General features: G+C 44.8%; 1 protein-coding gene and 1 long non-coding RNA gene across 2 annotated transcripts in view; one reads left to right on the plus strand and one right to left on the minus strand.

Annotated features, from left to right (window-relative positions):
- DHRSX (dehydrogenase/reductase X-linked) overlaps positions 1 to 20,001 on the plus strand; it is a 72,840-nt gene that overhangs the window by 20,448 nt on the left and 32,391 nt on the right. The window contains exons 2-3 of the mRNA XM_029079823.2: positions 6,462 to 6,569; positions 9,012 to 9,080. Coding sequence (XP_028935656.1) covers positions 6,462 to 6,569; positions 9,012 to 9,080 — 177 coding nt within the window. The remainder of the gene's footprint in view (positions 1 to 6,461; positions 6,570 to 9,011; positions 9,081 to 20,001) is intronic.
- Positions 1 to 20,001, minus strand: part of LOC120638866 — a 119,592-nt gene that overhangs the window by 7,469 nt on the left and 92,122 nt on the right. The window lies entirely within an intron of this gene.

Consider the following 20,001-nt stretch of genomic DNA (forward strand, 5'->3'; position numbering starts at 1 on the left):
GGACGGGGACTGTGTCCAACCCAATTTCCTTGTATCCACCCCAGGGCTTAGTACACTGTCAGGCACATAATAAGAGCTTAAAAAAATCATCATTATTATTATTATAATAAAATGGGGATTCAGTACGTGTTCTCCTTCCTACTTAGAGTGTGAGCCCCATTTGGGAACTGACGATCTTATATCTACCCCAGTTTTCAGTACAGTGCCTAGCACATATTAAGCACTAACCTTGTCTGCTCAATCAACTTCTCTGGGCCTCAGTTCCTTCACCTGTAAAATGGGAATTAAGACTGTGAGTCCCCTGTGGGACAGGGACTGCATCCAATGCAATTATCTCATTTCTACCCTAGCGCTTAGAACGGTGCCTGGCACGTAGTAAGCGCTTAACAAATACCATAATTATTCTTATTACTATTGCCATTATTAACAGGTACCACAAATATCATTATCGTTAACCAATCAAGAGAAAGCTTGACATGCTAAAAGTGTGCTTGTGATATCATTAATTTTAGAAGAGTTGTAAAAGTAATTGATAGCTTCGCCACTGATGAATAATATATTCTCGTTCAACTCACTGCAGTAAAAGCCTGAAAGAAACTGGTCTCGTTGCCTATGTTCTGGTAGTAAAACATGTCGTGAGGTGCTCAAGTTAATGTTTACAAAAGATTTGCAGTGTTAATTACTGCAAGGTATTTTGCTTATTAATTCCACAAATAACTTGTGTTACCTTCTGCATCTAGAATTGCATTTGTAATTGCTCTCCTAACCTCTTATTTACATTTATTATTAAGTATACTTGATGATGTTGTTGGAATCAGATGATAATGACCAAATGAGTCAGCGAAACTGTTTTGACTCTAGGCTGTTTTCCTGACAGAGTTTCTCTCATTTTCAAGAGATTTAGAGTCCCCACTGCTCAGAGGAGACAGAGAAGTTGAAAATTGAATCCTTAGGTCAGAATTCATGTGCACTTAAGTATACTTTAACTTTCCCTTTCACAAGGAAAGTACTCTCCTTGAGAAGTAGCATGGCCTAATGAAAAGAGCACGAGCCGGGGAGTCGGAGGACCTGGGTTCTCATCCCGGCGCTGCCGGTTGTCCGCGGTGTGACCTTGGGCAAGTCACTTCACTTCTCGGATCTCGGTTCCCTCATATGGAAAAATGGGGAATGAGACTGTGAGCCCCATGTGGGACAGGGACTGTGTCCAACATGATTTGCTAATATCCACCCCGGCGCTAAGTACAGTGCCTGATACGAAATAAGTGCTTAAAAATTACCGCAGCATAAGAAAAAGCCAACAGCCTTAAATGAATGCCTAGTGGCACTGATAGTCTCAGATTATTTAAAAAAAAAAACCTATTAATGCCCCCGTCAAAAAGGTCCAAGTGAAATAAGGACAAGAAATAGGTCACGTTGAGAAAGATTGGATCGGAATCTCATAATCAACCTCTGTTCTCTTCAACACCATACCTTTGCCCCTAAAGACCCAAAGAAACGCATTTGAAGGGCCAAAAAAGAAAACCTAATACTAATATTAAGGTGCAGATCTCTAAACCTGCTTTTCAACTGTAAAACCAGAATAGATTTAACATCTTCTCGGGAGAAAAATCAAACTCGAACCTTACCGAAGCCCTTTGGCTTCACTCTGTTGGAACTTCTAAGGCCCAAGCATCCACTTGAAAGAGAAAATAATATTTTCATTTTATAAAGTATAGAATGACCTCATTTTACTCCTCCCACCCACTCCCTCCTTCATAAGCAGATACCTTCTCCGTGTCAAAACATTTTCACACCATCGAGGCACTTGGAATTCTTACTCCTCTATGACCCCCGCAGGATTTAGGTTCAGATTTTTATCTTCTTTTACTTCCTCCTACCTATAATGTGTTCTAGTTCCCGTCTTCCCCATTAGATTACAGATTCTTTAAGGACAGGTGTCATGGCAACTAATTCTTCTGTACCCTTCTAAGTGCTTAGTCCAGGGCTCTGCACACAGTAAGCGCTCAGTCGATACGATTGAATGAATGAATGAAGAAACAATACATGCGGAAGGTGGGGACGGCTCCAATTCCGGGCTGAGGAAATGGTGGTGGTGGAGGCATATCTAAGGATCACGGAAATGCCAGGCAGCTAGCTTTCCCGTGCTCCGCTCTACATATACATGCCATGTGTGGTGACCCCTGAAAGATCCAGCAGATGGGATTAAAACTCGGGTTGAGCGCTTACGGTGTGCAGAGCACTGTACTAAGCGCTTGGGAAAGAACAGTACAACAATAAACAGTGACATTCCCTGCCCACGACAAACTTACAGTCTAGAGCAGGGGAGACAGCAATCCCTGTTCGCCCTCCTTCTGTTCTCTAGAGATTTCTGGATTGGTCTGTGGTCAAAATGCACAGTTGCCATAATAGGATTATGACATCAGGCCCCTTCCATTTCAGGTAAAACCAGTTAACGCATTTCCAAGCACACCGGCTTCTTCCGTAGGGCGTTTTCACTACCCGTTTCAGCCAATTGCCGGGGCATTTCTTCCTCGATGCGTTCGCCATTATCCGAAGAATAAATTCTAGGAATATGGATTTGGCCAAAGTACATTTCCGAAGCCGGTATTTTCGGTTGAAGTACTCACTCTCGAATTGTAAAAGTAATTGGTAGGTGCTTCCTACGTGCCAGGCACTGTACTAAGCGCTGGAGTGGATACGATCGGGTTGGACACGGTCCCTGTCCCACATGGGGCTCACGGGCGCTTAATCCGTATTTTACAGATGAGGGAACCGAGGCCCAGAAAAGTTACCCAAGGTCACGCAGCAGCCAGTTGGCGGAGGCGGGATTAGAACCCAGGTCCTTCTGACTCCCAGCCCCGGGCTCTATCCGCTAGGCCACGCTGCTTCTCGGTCGCGAGGGAAAACCTTCGAAGCTTTGATTTTCCATCCGAGATCAGCCTTGACTCGGATGAAATTAGTAAACACCAAATGAGAAGCAAAGGAGTGTCAAATGTGCAGATGAATAGATTATAAATAAACTCCTTGAGAAGTGAGACTACTTTAATGGAATTTCCCCAAGTACTTAGTGTGCCGCACAGAGTACCTCAGTCGGTGATCAATGCCACTGATCGACCGATTAGATCCGTAGCCGTAGACCTCAGAAACCAGACCACGGTAAGCATTCGATAAATACGACTGAATGAATCATCGATGAATGAATAAGATAATAATAATATTGGTATTTGTTAAGCGCTTACTATGTGCCGAGCACCGTTCTAAGCGCTGGGATAAATACAAGGCAATCAGGTTGTCCCACGTAGGGCTCACAGAGTTCATCCCCATTTTACAGATGAGGGAACTGAGGCACAGAGGAGTGAAGTGACTTGCCCAAGGCCACACAGCTGACAAGTGGTAGAGCTGGGATTCGAACCCATGACCTCTGACTCTCAAGCCCGTGCCCTTTCCACTGAGCCACGCCGCTGCAATGTCCTACTAAGACTACTATGTCACATCCGACAGACGATCCGTCTTCCCACCTTCAAAGCCTTATTGAAGGCCCACCTCCTCCAAGAAGCCTTCCCTGACTGTTCCCTCCTCTCCTCTTCTCCCCCTCTAGACCGTAAGTTCCTTGTGGGCAGAGAACGTATCCCCCAACTCCGTCATTTGGTACTCTTCCAAGTACCTAGTGGAGTGCTTTGCACATAGTAAGCGATCGGTAAATATAATTGATTTGGCTGGGACAGGGACTGTGTCTGACCAGATTCATTCATTCATTCATTCAATAGTATTTATTGAGCGCTTACTATGTGCAGAGCACTGTACTAAGCACTTAGAATGTACAAATCGGTAACAGAGACAGTCCCCGCCCTTCGACGGGCTTACAGTCTAATCGATTATCTTGTATCTATCCCAGCGCTTGGTAAATAGTAAGCACTTAATCAGTGGGTGTTTACTGAGCACCTATTGTGGGTATTCATTCATTCAATCGTATTTGTTGAGCGCTTATTGTGTGTAGAGCACTGTACTAAACGCTTGGCAAAGTCCAATACAACATTAAACAGTGACAGTCCACTGTACTAAGCTCTTGGGAGAGTCCAATACAGCAGAGTTGGTAGACACGTTCGCTGCCCACAGGGAGCTTACAAATACCATAATTACGATAACATCCATTTAAACAGTAATCTAATTTTTTCCTTTTTGCTCTTCCGGAGGAACACTTCTCCACCTTCTCACCATCCCCCTTATATAGCTAATCAATTTTATTATACCTATATTTTGCAAATGTGCTGATTACACTCTGTGCAGGCATATGCTATTTACATGTAAATGAGTCTTTTGGCAAAAAATACACAGCTGAGACTGATAATTTGCGGCATTAGTTTCAGTAGTGACACAGTAGTTAATCTAAGCAGGTCTTGGTTAAGATATATTGGGTATTACAGTGTCTCAGGCATGAATGTATTGAGATCAATTTCCCCAGACCTAAAATATTCCCCAGTTGTAAATAACTGAGAAGAAGCCTCACGTAGAGCACGGGTCTGGGAATCAGAAGGTCATGGGTTCTATTCCCGGCTCCACCACTCATCTGCTGTGTGATCTTTGGCAAGTCACTTCACTTCTCTGGCCCTCAGTTACCTCATCTGTAAAATGGGGTTTGAGATTGTGAGTCCTACGTGGGACAGGGACTGTGTCCAACCCAATTTTCTTGTATCCATCCCAGCGCTTAGTACAGTGCTTCGCACATAATAAATGCTTAATAAATACTGTAAAAAAAATCCTTTCTGGAATATATTATGTTTTAGCCACTGGCAGAAGCAGAGATTGGAGCCAGGTCAAAAGGACTTGGGTGGCTTTGGGGGGCACTGGATTTTGGAATTATGCAATGGGGAAGATGGAAGAAGAAGAAAATGTTGGTATTTGTTAAGCGCTTACTATGTGCCGAGCGCTGTTCGGGGTAGATACAGGGGAATCAGGTTGTCCCACGTGAGGCTCACAGTCTTAATCCCCATTTTACAGATGAGGTAACTGAGGCACAGAGAAGTGAAGTGAGTTGCCCACAGTGCCACAGCTGACAAGTGGCAGAGCGGAATTCGAACCCATGACCTCTGACTCCCAAGGCCGGGCTCTTTCCACTGAGCCATGCTGCTTCTCAGGAGTCAGCTTCCTGTCTGTCTCCCTGTAGACCGTAAGCTTTTTGTGGGCAGGGAATGTGTCTGTTATACCGTCCCAAGTGCTTAGTACAGTGCTCTGCGCACAGTGAACACTCATGAAATAGTGTCGATTGATTGATAGTTCTCCTGTCACAGCAACTGAGGGCTCCTGGGAGTAAAGTTGGGAAATGCTTGAACTGGTATCACCCATCTCAGTTCCCTCCCCACCCCTCCACCCTCTACCACAACCTAGTAATAACAATAATAATAATAATAATGGTATTTGTTAAGCCCTTACTATGTCCAGGCACTGTACTAAGCGGTGGGGTGGACACAAGCGAATTGGGTTGGACACAGTCTCTGTCCCACATGGGGCTCACATTCTCGATCCCCATTTACCTGGTGAGGTAACTGAGGCACAGAGAAGTTAAGTGACTTGTCCAAGGTCACACGGAGACAAGTGGTAGAGTCGGAATTAGAACCCGTGACCTTCTAACTCCCAGGCCTGTGCTCTATCCACTACGCCATGCTCACACGACTAGGAGTCAAGAGACCTGGTACAAAACATGGGCAAATACTCGGCTCAAAACCTCGGCAAAACTCACTGTTCTAAGCGAGAAGTGATTCTGTACGGTGAATGAGAATTTAAAGGCCTTGGAGCTCAGCAATGAGAGAGAGTAGACATTAAATACAATCCGCCGATCTCCAGATGAAATAAGCACATAAAGAACAAAACGGAGATTCCTGTACTTACTCAACCCTTAATTTCTAATGCCGTCTCATTCGTTTACGGATATAATAAATGGAAGGACATTTTGGTAAAGACAGAAACAATTATCCAGAACGTTTCCTGGTCTAGACTCTCAGACTCTCAGAATATGCCTCCCAACTCCGCTGTATTATATTCATTCATTCACTTATTCAGTGGTATTTATTGAGCGCTGTGTGGAGACCACCATACTAAGCGCTTGGGGAATACAATACAACAATAAACAGACACATTCCCTGCCCACAAGAAGCTTACTGCCTAGAGCTTATTGTGTTCTCCCAAGCATTTAGAGGGTGTTCTTCTCACAGGAAGCGCTCAGTAAATACCACAGATTGACTGATCTGTCTGGGTGGCTCCCTACCCAAGGCTTCTGGATAATTTACATTTTTCCGCCATGGTAAAATCAGCCTTGGGAGCGGTCCCTGTTTTAATATTCAAACACTATTGATTTTGTTAAGCGCTTAGGATGGTGCCTGGAACATAGCAAGCGCTTAAAAAGTACCTTAATTGGCCGCCATGTAATACTGATTTACCTGGAATTTTTTTTCCTCCTCACACAGCTGTTCCTCTGCCTAGCGGAATCGTTGCCATAGTGACCGGAGGCACCCAGGGCATTGGCTTCAGCACGGCGAAGCATCTCGCAAGACTCGGGGTGCACGTCATAATAGGTAACGTCACCGCTGGGGCATCCGAATGGATAACAATCATCAATGGTATTCGTTCAGCGCTTACTATGTGCCAGGCACTGTTCTAAGCGCTGGGATAGACACCAGCTCAACAGGTTGGACACAGTCCCTGTCCCACATGGGGCTCACAGTCTCCATTCCCCATCTGACAGATGAGGGAACTCAAGTGACTTCTTGTCTGCTGCGTGTCCTTGGGTAAGTCCCTTAACTCTTCTGTGCCTCAATTTCCTCATCTGAAAAGAAGGGACTCAATACCTGTTTTCTTCCCTACTTTGACTGTGAGCCTTTTGTGGTAGAAGTACTGTGTACAATGTGAACGACTGTATCTACCCCAGGTCGTAGTACACTGCCTGGCAGATTGTCAGCGTTTAACCAATACCACAACTATTATTATTATTACCATAATTATCATCATTATTCTGTCTTCCCTCCACTGTGGGGAAAAGGATCCACTACTGTCAACCATGGGGGAATCCGAAAGAGCGTGGCTCCGTGGAAAGAGCCTGGGCTTCGGAGTCAGAGGTCATGGGTTGGACTCCCGGCTCTGCCACTTGTCAGCTGTGTGACTGTGGGCAGGTCACTTCACTTCTCTGGGCCTCAGTTACCTCATCTGTAAAATGGGGATTAACTGTGAGCCTCACGTGGGGCAACCTGATTACCCTGTATAATAATACTAATAATAATGTTGGTATTTGTTAAGCGCTTACTATGTGCCGAGCACCGTTCTAAGCGCTGGGGTAGACATAGGGGAATCAGGTTGTCCCACGTGGGGCTCACAGTCTTCATCCCCATTTTACAGATGAGGGAACTGAGGCACAGAGAAGTTAAGTGACTTGCCCACAGTCACACAGCCGACAAGTGGCAGAGCTGGAATTCGAACTGTATCTACCCCAGCGCTTAGAACGGTGCTCTGCACATAGTAAGCGCTTAACAAATCCCAACATTATTATGAACTGTGTCCTAGGGAGAAAAGGGAATACCGTACACTCTAGACTGTAGTCTGTAGTCACCCCCTCTAGATTTTAAGCTAATTTGGGGCAGGGAATGTGTCTGTTTATTGTCATACTGTACTCTCCCAAGCAGTTAGTACAGTGCTCTGCATATCGTGAGTGCTCAGTAAATACCATGATGGTGATGAGAAACCAGTGGAAGCGCCCTGTTTCTAAATTCTCTCCATCCTCCTGACCATCTGACTGGACTCTTTAATTAAATAAAAGAAGCTTTCAAGGGACTCACTCCTGTCCATGTATCACTGGAAAACAGAATGTTGCTAGGACTCACTCAGAACAAGCTCTTCACCCTGGGTAGTCGTATCCGGGTGTGCGTTTTAATTCAGGATCACACCGGAGAAAAATGATCAAAATTCACTGTGAGAATGTCACTTCAAGTATTTTTGGGGTGTGGGAAAAAAAAAGGACATTGAAAGTTGTTTGCATAAAACAATCGGAAGTGCTTTGGGCTCAACACGTTTTCTCAGTTTGATATGTCTGAAATGAACATTGTATAGCCAATCTCTAGGGGCAGATTAAAGGGAATATAAAAAACCATCACATCTTTTAGAAAGTTCAAAGGACCATGAATCCGGAAAGCAAGGCTGGAAAAGTAATTCACGCTTCCAGTACCCTGAAAGGGAAGGAGAGTTTCTGACTACTAGATTAGAATTTGAGAACCGGTCTGCGTTACTAGGAAACGATGACATGAAATACCGTTTCCTTCTCTGAACTTTCTTCATTCATTCAGTCCTGTTTATTGAGCGCTTACTGTGTGAAGAGCACTGTGCTAAGCACTTGGGAGAGGATAATACAACAATAAACAGATACGTTCCCAGACCACAATGAGCCTACAGTCTAGAGAGAGATGTTAATAGAAATAAATTACAGATGGTATTTGTTAATCAAGCAGTCAACCAAATGGTATTTATTGAGTGCTTTCTATGTATTGAGCACTGTACTAAGCGCCTGGGAGAATAAATACAACCGAATCAACCGTTAGCGCTTACTATGTGCCAGGCACTGTACTAAGCACTGGGGTAGATAGAAGGTAATGAAGTTGGACACAGTCCTTGTCCCACATGGGGCTCACGGTCTCAATCCCCATTTTACAAATGAAGAGACTGAGGGCCACAGAAGAGAAGTGACTTGCCCAAGGTCGCACAGCGGACCAGTGGCAGAGCCGGGATTAGAACCCAGGTTCTTCTGACTCCCAGGCCTGGGCTCTATCCACTAAGCCACGCTGTTTGTCTTCCTTTTAGGAGAGTCATCGGGAATTCAAAGCAACTAGTTTAACTAAACTAGCTAGACGAACAAAGTAGGAAGGTGAACGTTCCTAAAACAGTATCAGTATCTTGATCACTTCATTTTATTGTAATTCCAACGAATGGTTCATGGGATTTTCAATAACAGTGGGGGTCTTTTGCCATTTTAGCTGGGAATGAGGACATCAGGGGACAAGAAGCCGTGAGGAAAATCAAAGAAGAAACCTTGAATGATAAAGGTATTTTTCATTTAAAATTGAAAGTTTTTTTGCCATTTTTCATTTAAATCGACTCTACTTTCCTGTTCTCACATATTTTAGGGGGCGGGAGGTTCAGGTCCAGGGGCTAGGTAATGATAATAATAAAGTAATTATAGTACACGGTAAGTGCTTATTATGTGCCAAGCACTGTACTAACCACTGGGGTAGATACAAGCTCATAGGGTTGGACGTGTCTCACATGGGGCTCACAGACTTCATCCCCATTTTACAGATGAGGGAACTGAGGCCCAGAGAATTGAAGTGACTTGCCCAGGGTCAAACAGCAGACATGGGGCAGAGCACGATTAGAACCCAGGAACTTCTGACTCCCAGGCCCGGGTACTATCCACTAGTCCATGCTGTTTCTAAGTGAAGTTTGAAGGATGACAGAGTAGACAGAAATAGTCATTTGCAGATATTTTTGGAATTACTACCTAGCACGTAAACTCCCTGAGGATAGGGATTATGGCAACTACCTCTCTTGCGTTGTATTTTCCCAAGCGCTTAGTACAACACTGTTGGGTCCGTAGTATGTGCCTAGTCTTGTCTTTTCTAAAGCCACCTTGCATTTTAGTCGCAAAAATTAAATTAGCTGTACTTTCAAGAGAAAAACCTCACTAGCCTGGGAAACAAAATCGTTGGCCATTAGTGAGTTCCAGATTCATTCATTCAGCCATGCAGGCACAGCACTTTACTAAGCGCTTGGGAAAATATAATTTAACAATTAACAGTGACATTCCCTGCCCACAACGAGCTTACCTTCTCGAGCTGGGGAGACAGACATCAATACAAATAAATAAAATGACAGATGTGTGGGTATGATATTCTTATACTGTATCCTCCCAAGCGCTTATTACACTGCCCTGCACACAGTAAGCTCTGAATCAATACAACTGACTGACTGAGCCCTAAGTGGCAAACAAATTTAATCTGCGGTAATTGTCACCATGAACATTGACAGCATGGAATCAAAAACCTCTCTTCAAGCTATTCGGCTGTGATCTTGGGTGTTTTTCTTCAGTTAAGAACATTTGCCTACCGTTTTTTGTCGATCCGAGCTTTTATTTCAGCCGGGATCACAAGCCTCCTTTCTCGGTAGCGGTCAAAGTGATAACCTTAATATCCGAGCAGTTGGTAAATTCCAGTTCTACCAGTGCCCTTAAATATTCAAGAAATCAATCTCATCCATGCTATTTTTTAACGGTATTTGCTAAGCGCTCAGTATGTGCCATACACCGTTCTAAGCGCTGAACAATGCTTCCCGTTGGCAGAGCACTGTACGAAGCACTTGGGAGAGTATAATAGGGCTGGTAGACCCAAACCCTTCCCTCGAGGAGCTTATATTTTAATGAAACATAGCACTCTTGGGATAAACCTTGCTATTTTAATACACTGTCGCCATTTTACGATAGTGGATTCAACTCTGTGTTTATGAATTACCCGATACTTCAAGAGATTGATTGTGTCATATGCAATCCTCCCACAGATGTCTGTTAACACCGTCTATTGGAAACCCTATAATAGCAATTTCACTCTGGTGTTGTAGCTGATCTTAGCGGCAGCAGGTTTCAGAAGGAGCCGAGCTAAAGATCGTTCTCGAACACGGGTGCTGCTTTTGAAAGTCCAAAGACTTGGGGATTCTATTTCCTGCAAGTGGGTGTGGGAGAGAGAGAATGGAACTTTCCTAAAGAGTTCAAACCATCAGTCCATCAACTGTATTTACTGAGCGCTTACGGTGCGTTAGGGTGTACTAAGCCCTTGGGAGCGGACAACACAACAGTGTATCAGCACGGTCCCGTTGAAAAGAGCCCGGGCCTGAGACTCAGTCAGAGGACCTGGGTTTTAGTCCCGGCTCCGCCGCTCGTCTGCTGTGTGACCTTGGGCCAGTCTTTTCACTTGTCTATTCCACGGTAACCTCATCTGTGTAATGGGGATGAAGACCATGAGCTCCATGTGAGACAGGGACTGTGTCCGAGTTGAGAGTAAATACCCCAACAGTCTGTACAGTGCACAATCCTTGGGTTGTCCTGTATTAGTATCATTATTAAACTGTAAGCTCATTGTGGGCAGGGAATGAGTCTGCCATTTTTGTTGTGTCGTACTCTCTGAAGCGCTTAGTATTGTGCTCTGTAGATGGTAAACTAGTTAAGGGCAGGGAACGCGTCTGCTAATTCTGTTGTATTGTCCTCTCCCAAGTGCCTAGTACAGTGCTGTGCACATAGTAAGCCCTCAATTAAAACGATTGATCGATAATAATAATAATAATAATAATGTTGGTATTTGTTAAGCGCTTACTATGTGCAGAGCACTGTTGTAAGCGCTGGGGTAGACAGAGGGGAATCAGGTTGTCCCAAGTGGGGCTCACAGTTAATCCCCATTTTACAGATGAGGTAACTGAGGCACAGAGAAGTGAAGTGACTCGCCCACAATCACACAGCTGACAAGTGGCAGAACTGGGATTCGAACCCATGACCTCTGACTCCAAAGCCCGTGCTCTTTCCACTGAGCCACGCTGCTTCTCTGATCGATGGTAAGGACTGAATAAATATCAGTGATTGATTATAATTATGCCCAGTGGAAGACGAAGTTATAGTTCAGTGCCTAGTTCATTTCCCTTTCCACAAGTTTTAGGCCTTAATTTAGCATTCTGTTCGTCACCCTGTCAAGTAACCAGAAGGTTATTGATCTCACGTGGTATGAGAAGAGTAGCCTTTCGGAACTGACGTCGCTCGGGGTGTCGAAATAAATCCAGTCAGCTTTCAAACATTTGGTTTCTCCTAGTTGAAAAATCGGTCTTGGCAGGGTTTTAGATTCCGAATATGAAAATCTGCGAGCTTAATGCAGGGGGCACAGCTACATGTAATTGTGTCAGGGCCTTTGATACCTTAGATGTCAGTCTCCTCTAACAGACGCTTCGCCTTAAGCGAGTTAATTTCTACAACTCCGAGGAAGTGAACTCTTGTTCTGACCAGTGTTTACATTTTACTCTGCCAGACTGATTGATTGAGAATGTTTTGAAGGATTATATTCCTTCATCTTTCAAAGAAGGGCAGATGACATAGCAAAGGGAGTCACCCAGAGATGGGCTGACTTTGACCAACAATTTCTTTACAGTAACAGGTCCAATCATTTTAAGGTCATTTTTGATTCTCCCGTTAGGTGGTGAATGCAGTCTTGGGCAGTCAAAGACAACAGTGTCTCCTCCATCGTGAGATTCTGGGGGCTTTTCATTCACAATTAATTAATGAGAAGCAGCACGGCCTAGTGGATAGAGCAGGGGCCTGGGAGTCAGAAGGACCTGGGTTCTAATCCTGGCTCCGCCACTTGTCGGCTCTGTGACCTGGAAACGTCACACACCGCCCCGCGCCCGAAATAAACCTTGTTGAAGGCCCATCTCTCTGAGAGGCCTTCCCTGACTAAGCCCTCCTTTCCTCTTCTCCATCATCCTGACTTGCTCCCTTTATGCATCTCCCCGCCCAGCCCCAAATCACTTATGTCCACCTCTGCCATTTATTTCTGTTCATGTCGGCCTCCCCCTCTAGACTGTAAGCTCACTGGGAGCAGGGTACGTAACTACCCACTCAGTTACACTGTACTACCCCTAGCACTTAGTTTAGAGCTCTGCACGTGATAAGCACTCAATAAAAAGCATTGATTGATCCATTACGAGATCCGTCTCAATGACAATGAAGGAAAATATTTAATGAGATCCTTTCCACTTAGGAACAAGCAAGCTTTAACCCATTTGGTATCCCTATTAAACAAATATTCTTGGAACCTGGATCTTGACTTCTGGCAGCTAAACGATCGACTGGCCTAGAGATAAGCCCGTCTTAAATATATTACAATAAGAGGTGGTTTTCTTTTTCAAAATACATTTCTCATATCTTGGTCCTCTGATGCGAAATGTCGCGTTTGCGTTGGAGGCAATGTTCAGCTTTGGGTCCAGAGGGATTTAGGCATGATTACTAGCCTTGGATTTCACAGTGCTGGTAAAGCCAGGTTTGATTTAATTTGGAGAGGAATTATTTTCTATTAGCCTGACAAGGTTGAAATGACTTTATTTCTCCTAGCAGAATGATTCATTTTTCTCTGCCTCTCTTCATCAGCAAAGAGAAATGATAGTGTTGATTCTCTCGGGAGAGCATTTTTGAGAAATAAAACACCAATAAAAAGGAGTTTGTGAAATAGTATCGAAATTTGGACTCACATTGGAGAGTCCCTGTGGGCTGGTTGATTCCAAGGGAACTGAAGTGGAATAAAAAATCCTCGAAACCCTATTCCCCACTTCCACAAAATCTCCTGTGCCATCGGCTTAATTCGGTCAATGCTTAACGGGTACAGACCCAAGGGATCCAATCCACGGATCTGTTTGCGGAGCACTGTTTTTCTTCTGACCCCTCTGATGTCAGTTTCTGAGTTGCTCTTCTTGACTTGTGGAAAATGCAGGGGAGAAGATTTAATAATCAACCACATGTGCTCGATTCTATCTCTGTTGCCCTGCTGACTTGAGCGGGGCTCGGCGTGGGCCATTGAGGTCACCGGTCCAGGGGACACAGATGGCTAGTTAGTTTGTTTTAGGGTATTTGATGATAATAATGATGGCGTTTGCTAAGTGCTTACTATGTGCCAGGCACCACGCTAAGCGCTGGGGTGGACATAAGCAAATTAGGTCAGAAACAGTCACTGTCCCACGTAGGGCTCAGTCTCACTCCCCATTTTACAGATGAGGTAACTGAGGTCCAGAGAAGTGAAGTAACGTACCCTAGGTCACACAGCAGAGGAGTGGCGGAGGAGGGATTAGAACCCTTCTGACGCCCAGGCCCCGGGCTCAATCCACTAAGCCATGAAACTACGCCGTGCTGCTTCTAAGATAAGAACTTACTATATATCAAGCCCTGTTTTAAGCTTTGAGGTAAATACAAGGTTTATTACTTTTGGACGCAATCCCTGTCCCACATGGATCTCACAGCCTTAATCTCTATTTTCCAGATGAGGGAACTGAGACCCAGACAAGTGAAATGACTCTCCTAAGGTCTCACAGCAGACGAGTGGTGGAACCGGTGTTAGAATCCAGGTCCTCGTGACTCCCGGGCCCGGGCTCTATCCACTAGGCCACACTGCAGCTCTTGCTCAAAGCAGACCCTCAGCTCAAAGATTCAGTACCCAGTGTGTATGTGGGCACTGGTGCTGTATTTCTCAGTTGTCCTGAGATTGCCACTTGGGGTATTTACCCCCCAAAACCAATAAAAAATTTGAGGGGAGGTATTGGAACCCCACCTCGTGCGTCAGATGTGCTTTGATAAAGGCCTCCGCACCACAGAAAGAATTTCTCAGGCCTGGGAGGGGAAAGAAAAATTGGGCCGCTGCTATGTTTTCTCATCTGCATAATGCCAAAGCAAAGCGAGGTGGCGATTATCATTAGTCGTTATTGTACTCCAACCGGTGTTAATTAAAGAACATTAAATGAAATGTAAATGTTCAGCTTCTGCCTTTTTCTACATGACTGATAGGCCATTGGAGACCTCGGCAGTGATAGACATTTTTCTGTCTTGTTTATCGTACCTAAATTAGGGAATAAAGGCCCAGAATTCAGCGGATAATAAAGCCCTTTACTACTGTATTATAATAGCCAGTACATTTAATAGGCACTCAGCTATTAACACTCCTGAACTCTAGTCTCCCAAGTGCTCAGTACAATGACATGCACACAGTAGTTGTTCTATAGATATCGAGACGGGGGGAAGTCAACATAGTAATTAGGAACTGTGAGTTTTCACCTTCTTTCTGACCTAGAATTTTCCTGCGTAAGAGGATATCGGTGATGTGGTCTAGATTTTCTTTCCTGTCTTCCTCAGGGTTACGTAGAAGGGAGTGAGAGAAGAGGAAAGAGGCCTTTAGTCAGGGAAGGCCTCTCGGAGGAGATGGGCCCTCAATACGGCTTTGAAATGCAGGGAGGAGAGTCACTGTCTGTCGGATATGAAGAACGAGGATGTACTTGCCCGAGTCCTTAATATGGTGCTCTGCACAGAATGCTCAATAAATACCACTGATTGATGGATTATTCACTGTCAATTACAGTCACATTGCTAGATGCTGTTGCTTTCTAGGACACAACTGATTCTATCGAGAATAATAATTACGGGACCTGTTAAGCACTTACTATGTGCCAAGCACTTTTCTAAGCACTGGGCTAGATGCAAGTCACTCAGTTTGGACACAGCTCACTCTCTTTTGCTCATACTCTTTATGCCCATTTTACAGTTGAGGCAGCTGAGGCCCAGAGAAGTGAAATGACGTGTCCAAGGTCACTCACAGCAGACATGTGGCGGAACAGGATTAGAACACAGGTCCTTCTGACTTCCAGATCCATGCTCTTTTCATTAAGCCACACTGCTCCTCTGTTGGCTCTGCTATATCAATTGGCAATAATCACCAAGCTCTATTGCTTTTGCTAAATATTCTCCCTCTTTGGCCAGAATCTTTTTTAAAAATCAAAATCAATCAATCGATCACTTTAATTGAGCACTTACAGAGTATGGTACTGAGCGCTTGGGAGAGTGCAGTACAGCATAATTAGCAGATTCCCTGCCTATAACGGACCTTACAGTCCGCTATGTGCCGGGCACTGTACTAAGCGCTGGAGCAGATACAATCTAATCAGGCTGGACTCAGTCCCTTTCCCACTTAGGGCTCCCAGTCTAAATCCCCATTTTACAGATGAGGGAACTGAGGCCCAGAGAAATGAAGCGACAGACAAGCGGCAGAGGTGGGATTAGAACCCAGGTCCTCTGTCTTTCCACGAGGCCACACTGCTTCCCCACCGTATCCTTGAAGGGTCTGATTTTGTTGTTCCTGTTTAGATCGAATATTTTAAAACGGTAGGCTCCATTTTCAGATGGTATCGCGATCGATCAGTTCTATTGCTCATCTGTCTAGCCTGACACTGGGTGACTTGTATGGTTTAATTTTGTACAGAATGAGCAAATGGATGTTCCCATCATCTAAAAGGAAGCAACTGCTTTTGCATCGTGTTTGGAAATCTTAACAGCAGCAAAAAAAGCATTTCGGCTCTCTTCTCTTCAGAAGCGGCAGTGAGGTCTAGTGGAAAAGAACAAAATCCTGACTTCCTGCCATCTGTCCGCTGCTCCTCTTTCCACTAGACCTCACTGCCGCTTCTGAAGAGAAGAGAGCCGAAATGCTTTTTTGCTGCTGTTGAGCAGCCGACTGGTTGTCAGGAAGTCAGGATTTTGTTCTGATTCGAATTCTGCTGCTTGTCTTCTCTATCCCCTTGGGGAAGCCCCTTCACTTCTTTGTACCTCAGTTTTCTCACCTGTAAAACAGGTATTAAATTCCTGTTCTCCGTCCCTCTTAGACTGTGAGCCCCATGTGGGACAGCGGCTGTGTCGGATCATCATAATAATAATAGCGGTGTTTAAGCACTTACTGTGTGCCAGGCACTGTACTAAGTGCCGGGGTGGATACAAGCAAATTGAGTTGGACACAGTCCCTGTCCCGCATCGGACTCACAGCCTGAATCCCCATTTTACAGAAGAGGTAACTGAGGCTCAGGGAAGTGAAGGGACTTGCCCGAGGTCTTACAGCAGGCAAGTGGCGGAGCCAGGATTGGAACCTAAGACCTGACTCCCAGGTCCGGGCTCTAGCCACTAGGCTACGCTACTTCTCATTTGGGAGATAGCACGCGCAACCCCAGATTTTCACCTCCAAAACTCAATGTAACTGGACGTTAATTTTTTTCTTTTTATGGTACTTGTTAAGCACTGTGCCAGGCCCTGTACTAAGCGCTGTGGTAGATACAAGGTCATCAGATTGGACACAATCTCTGTCCCCCAGAAGGGGGTCATAGTCTTAATCCCCAGTTCTCAGATGAGGGAACTGGAACATAGAGAAGTGAAGTGACTTGCCCTAGGTGACACAGCAGACAAGAGTGAGGAGTTGGAATTAGAACCCAGGTCCTTGTGTCTTTTCTGCCCACTAGGCCACACTGCCAATGATTATTATGACACCAACTCTGTTGTATTCTGCCAAGTGCTTAGTACAGTGCTCAGCACACAATAAACACTCAAATACCATAGATTGACTGACAGAATAATGGTGAGAGATGGAGATTGCAGTTGGAATTGTTGTTGGGAAACTAATCAGGCCAAAAAAAAAAACCCAGCTGTGTGGCAAAAACATAATTGCTATTTCACAGACATTCTCTCCTTTTATGAATGATGAGCTAAATTTTTCTCAGAAGCACCTCCTCCCAAAGGATAACCACCATTAGCTTGGTAATTCCTACACAAATAAGCTCTACTTTCACCCCCACAGATGGCTAATTTGCCAATTAGCAAGTTAATTCCCAAAGCACTATTTCTTGTACGGTATTTGTTAAGCACTTACTACATGCCAGGCACTGTCTTAAGCACTGGGTAGATCCAAGGTAGTCAGGTTGAACACAGTCCGTGTCCCACACCGGGCTCACAGTTTCCTCATCTGTAAAAGGGGGATTAAGATTAAGGCCCAGAGAAGTGAAGTGACTTGCCCAGGGTCATTCAGCCGACAACTGGCAGAGCTGAGGTTAGAACCCAGGTCCTTCTGATTCCCAAGTCCGGGCTCTAGCCATTAGACCACACTGCTTCTCCTTGGGAAATCATCCTGCCTCCAGGATTTGGGAGTCTTTATTTTTTAGATTCATTTAATTTGATGAGAAGATCTGAAGATATTTGGTCACAGGAGAGACACTTTTGATGAACTTCCATTTCCTCTGACTGCTATCAAATCATGAAGGGCAGGTGAAAATTGTGGATAATTTTCCAAGCCACTCTTAGGGATATGGAAGATGTGTAGGATATGTTAATAAGGGGTGGTGCTGGGATATCTTGAGTTTGGGATTAAGAGTTACAATTCAAATAACTCAAGGCATTTAAAAGCAATCAGAATACTAATGCATTGTGCACTTACTATGTGCCAAGCACTGATTTAAGTGTAGAAGTAGATAGGAGATAATCAAATCTCACATGGGGCTCAGAGTCTAAGTAGGAGGGAAGAGTATGTATTGAATCCCCATTTTGCAGATGAGAAAACTGAGGCATAGAGACATTACCCTGCATCTACCCCAGTTACCCTGTATCTACCCCAGTTACCCTGTATCTACCCCAGCGCTTAGAACAGTGCTCGGCACATTGTAAGCGCTTAACAGATACCAACATTATTAAGTGACTTGCCCAAGGACATACAGCAGGTATGTGGAGGAGCTGGAATTAGAATCCAGGCCCAGGCTCTTTCCACTAGGAAATGCTGCTTCCAGTAAATACCAGCCAATAGAATCCCTGGGGGGCCAAAACATAAATACAATGAAGGTCCAAGGTATTTGATAATCATCAGTTAAAGTCAGAAAGGGGAGAATTCATTCTGATTCCTAAATTATAGTCTCGTAAGCATGTTCCACTCCAGACATTCCACGGCAAGGCGTGAAGCCGCGTGTGTCTCTGAGTCTTGATTTTTCAAGTGCGTACCTGAAAGTGACGAGGGTGAATTAACGTGACACTTTGTCTTTGCACTGTCAGAATCAATCACTGCAAGACTTTGCTAATAGATCATCATTAACTTCAAATGAGAAGCAGGTGCAAAAGCAAATTTGGAAGCCCATGACTGATACGTAATCTGAAGTGCAAACAGAAACATCCAACATTGGTGTGCAAGGCATGAGCAACCAGCAACTGGGCTGAATGCTAAGAGTCTGGCTGATACTCGCCTCTCCAGCTGGGTAGAAAATAGGTTTCTACGCTGACCAAGGGTGTCTTAGAAAGAGCACGGGCTTGGGAGTCTGAGGTCACGGGTTCTAATCCCTGCTCTGCCACTTCTCAGCTGTGTGAATTTGGGCAAGTCACTTTACTTCTCTGTGCCTCTCGGTTACCTCATCTGGAAAATGGGGATTAAGACTGTGAGTGATCTGGTTCAGGTTATGGAGAGAAGGACCTGTAAAGAATGATAATTGTTGTATTTGTTAAGCACTCACTATATGCTGGGCACTGTACTAAGCGCTAGGATAGATACAAGCTAATAAGGTTGCACACATTCCCGTCCCACATGAGGCTCACGGGCTTACCCCCGTTTTACAGATGAGGTAACTGAGGCCCCGGGAAATCAAGTGACGTGCCCCAAGGTCACACAGCAGACAAGTGGCGGAGCTGGGATTCGAACCCTGGTCCTTCTGACTCCCAGGCCTGGGCTCTAATCACGAGGCCAGGCTGTCTCCCTAAAAATCAGATGAGATCAGAGAGAGACCACATTTAGTGCTGTCCACCTGTCCCCACAATCCATGGTTTGTGAGGAGGAGAGGAAGTTGTTAAGGAAAGTAAATGCTAATGAGAGGCTGGAGGCAATAATTACAGGACTCATGCAAAATCGACAAATGTCATGGCTAATGGGGACATGATAATTGCCCCTTTTTCTTTAAGTGGCCCGATACTGGGTCAGAGGAGAATTCCTTGTGATAGAAGAGAGGATTTATAGGCCACGAATGAAGTCATGGAAAATTCGCCTAAAATGAGAGGAGTACATTTCGTTACAGTGTTTTATTAGGCTTTGGGTCGGATACCAAGTCAGCGACATAAATTTAAAACCAGGCCAGGGACGCAGGAGATAATGGATTGCAGAATGCTAGTCTACTTTGAGAGAAATGCCCAAATCCCCTCATTGTGTCTTTTCTCTGCCTAATTTCTGGGATTCTTTGACTTTTTTTCCTTTTTTGTAAAGGTCAGTGTGAGCTTGGACTCATTTACTCAACCTGCAATTGCTGTCTTGGGGTATACAAATGACCTCCAGCGGAGTGTCCAGGGTTTAGAGGTTTAATTCCACTCCCACTGTTACTCAGATGAAAAAGGAGGGGAAT

The sequence above is a fragment of the Ornithorhynchus anatinus genome, chromosome 15 (genome assembly GCF_004115215.2).
Source record: "Ornithorhynchus anatinus isolate Pmale09 chromosome 15, mOrnAna1.pri.v4, whole genome shotgun sequence".
Lineage (NCBI taxonomy): Eukaryota > Metazoa > Chordata > Mammalia > Monotremata > Ornithorhynchidae > Ornithorhynchus > Ornithorhynchus anatinus.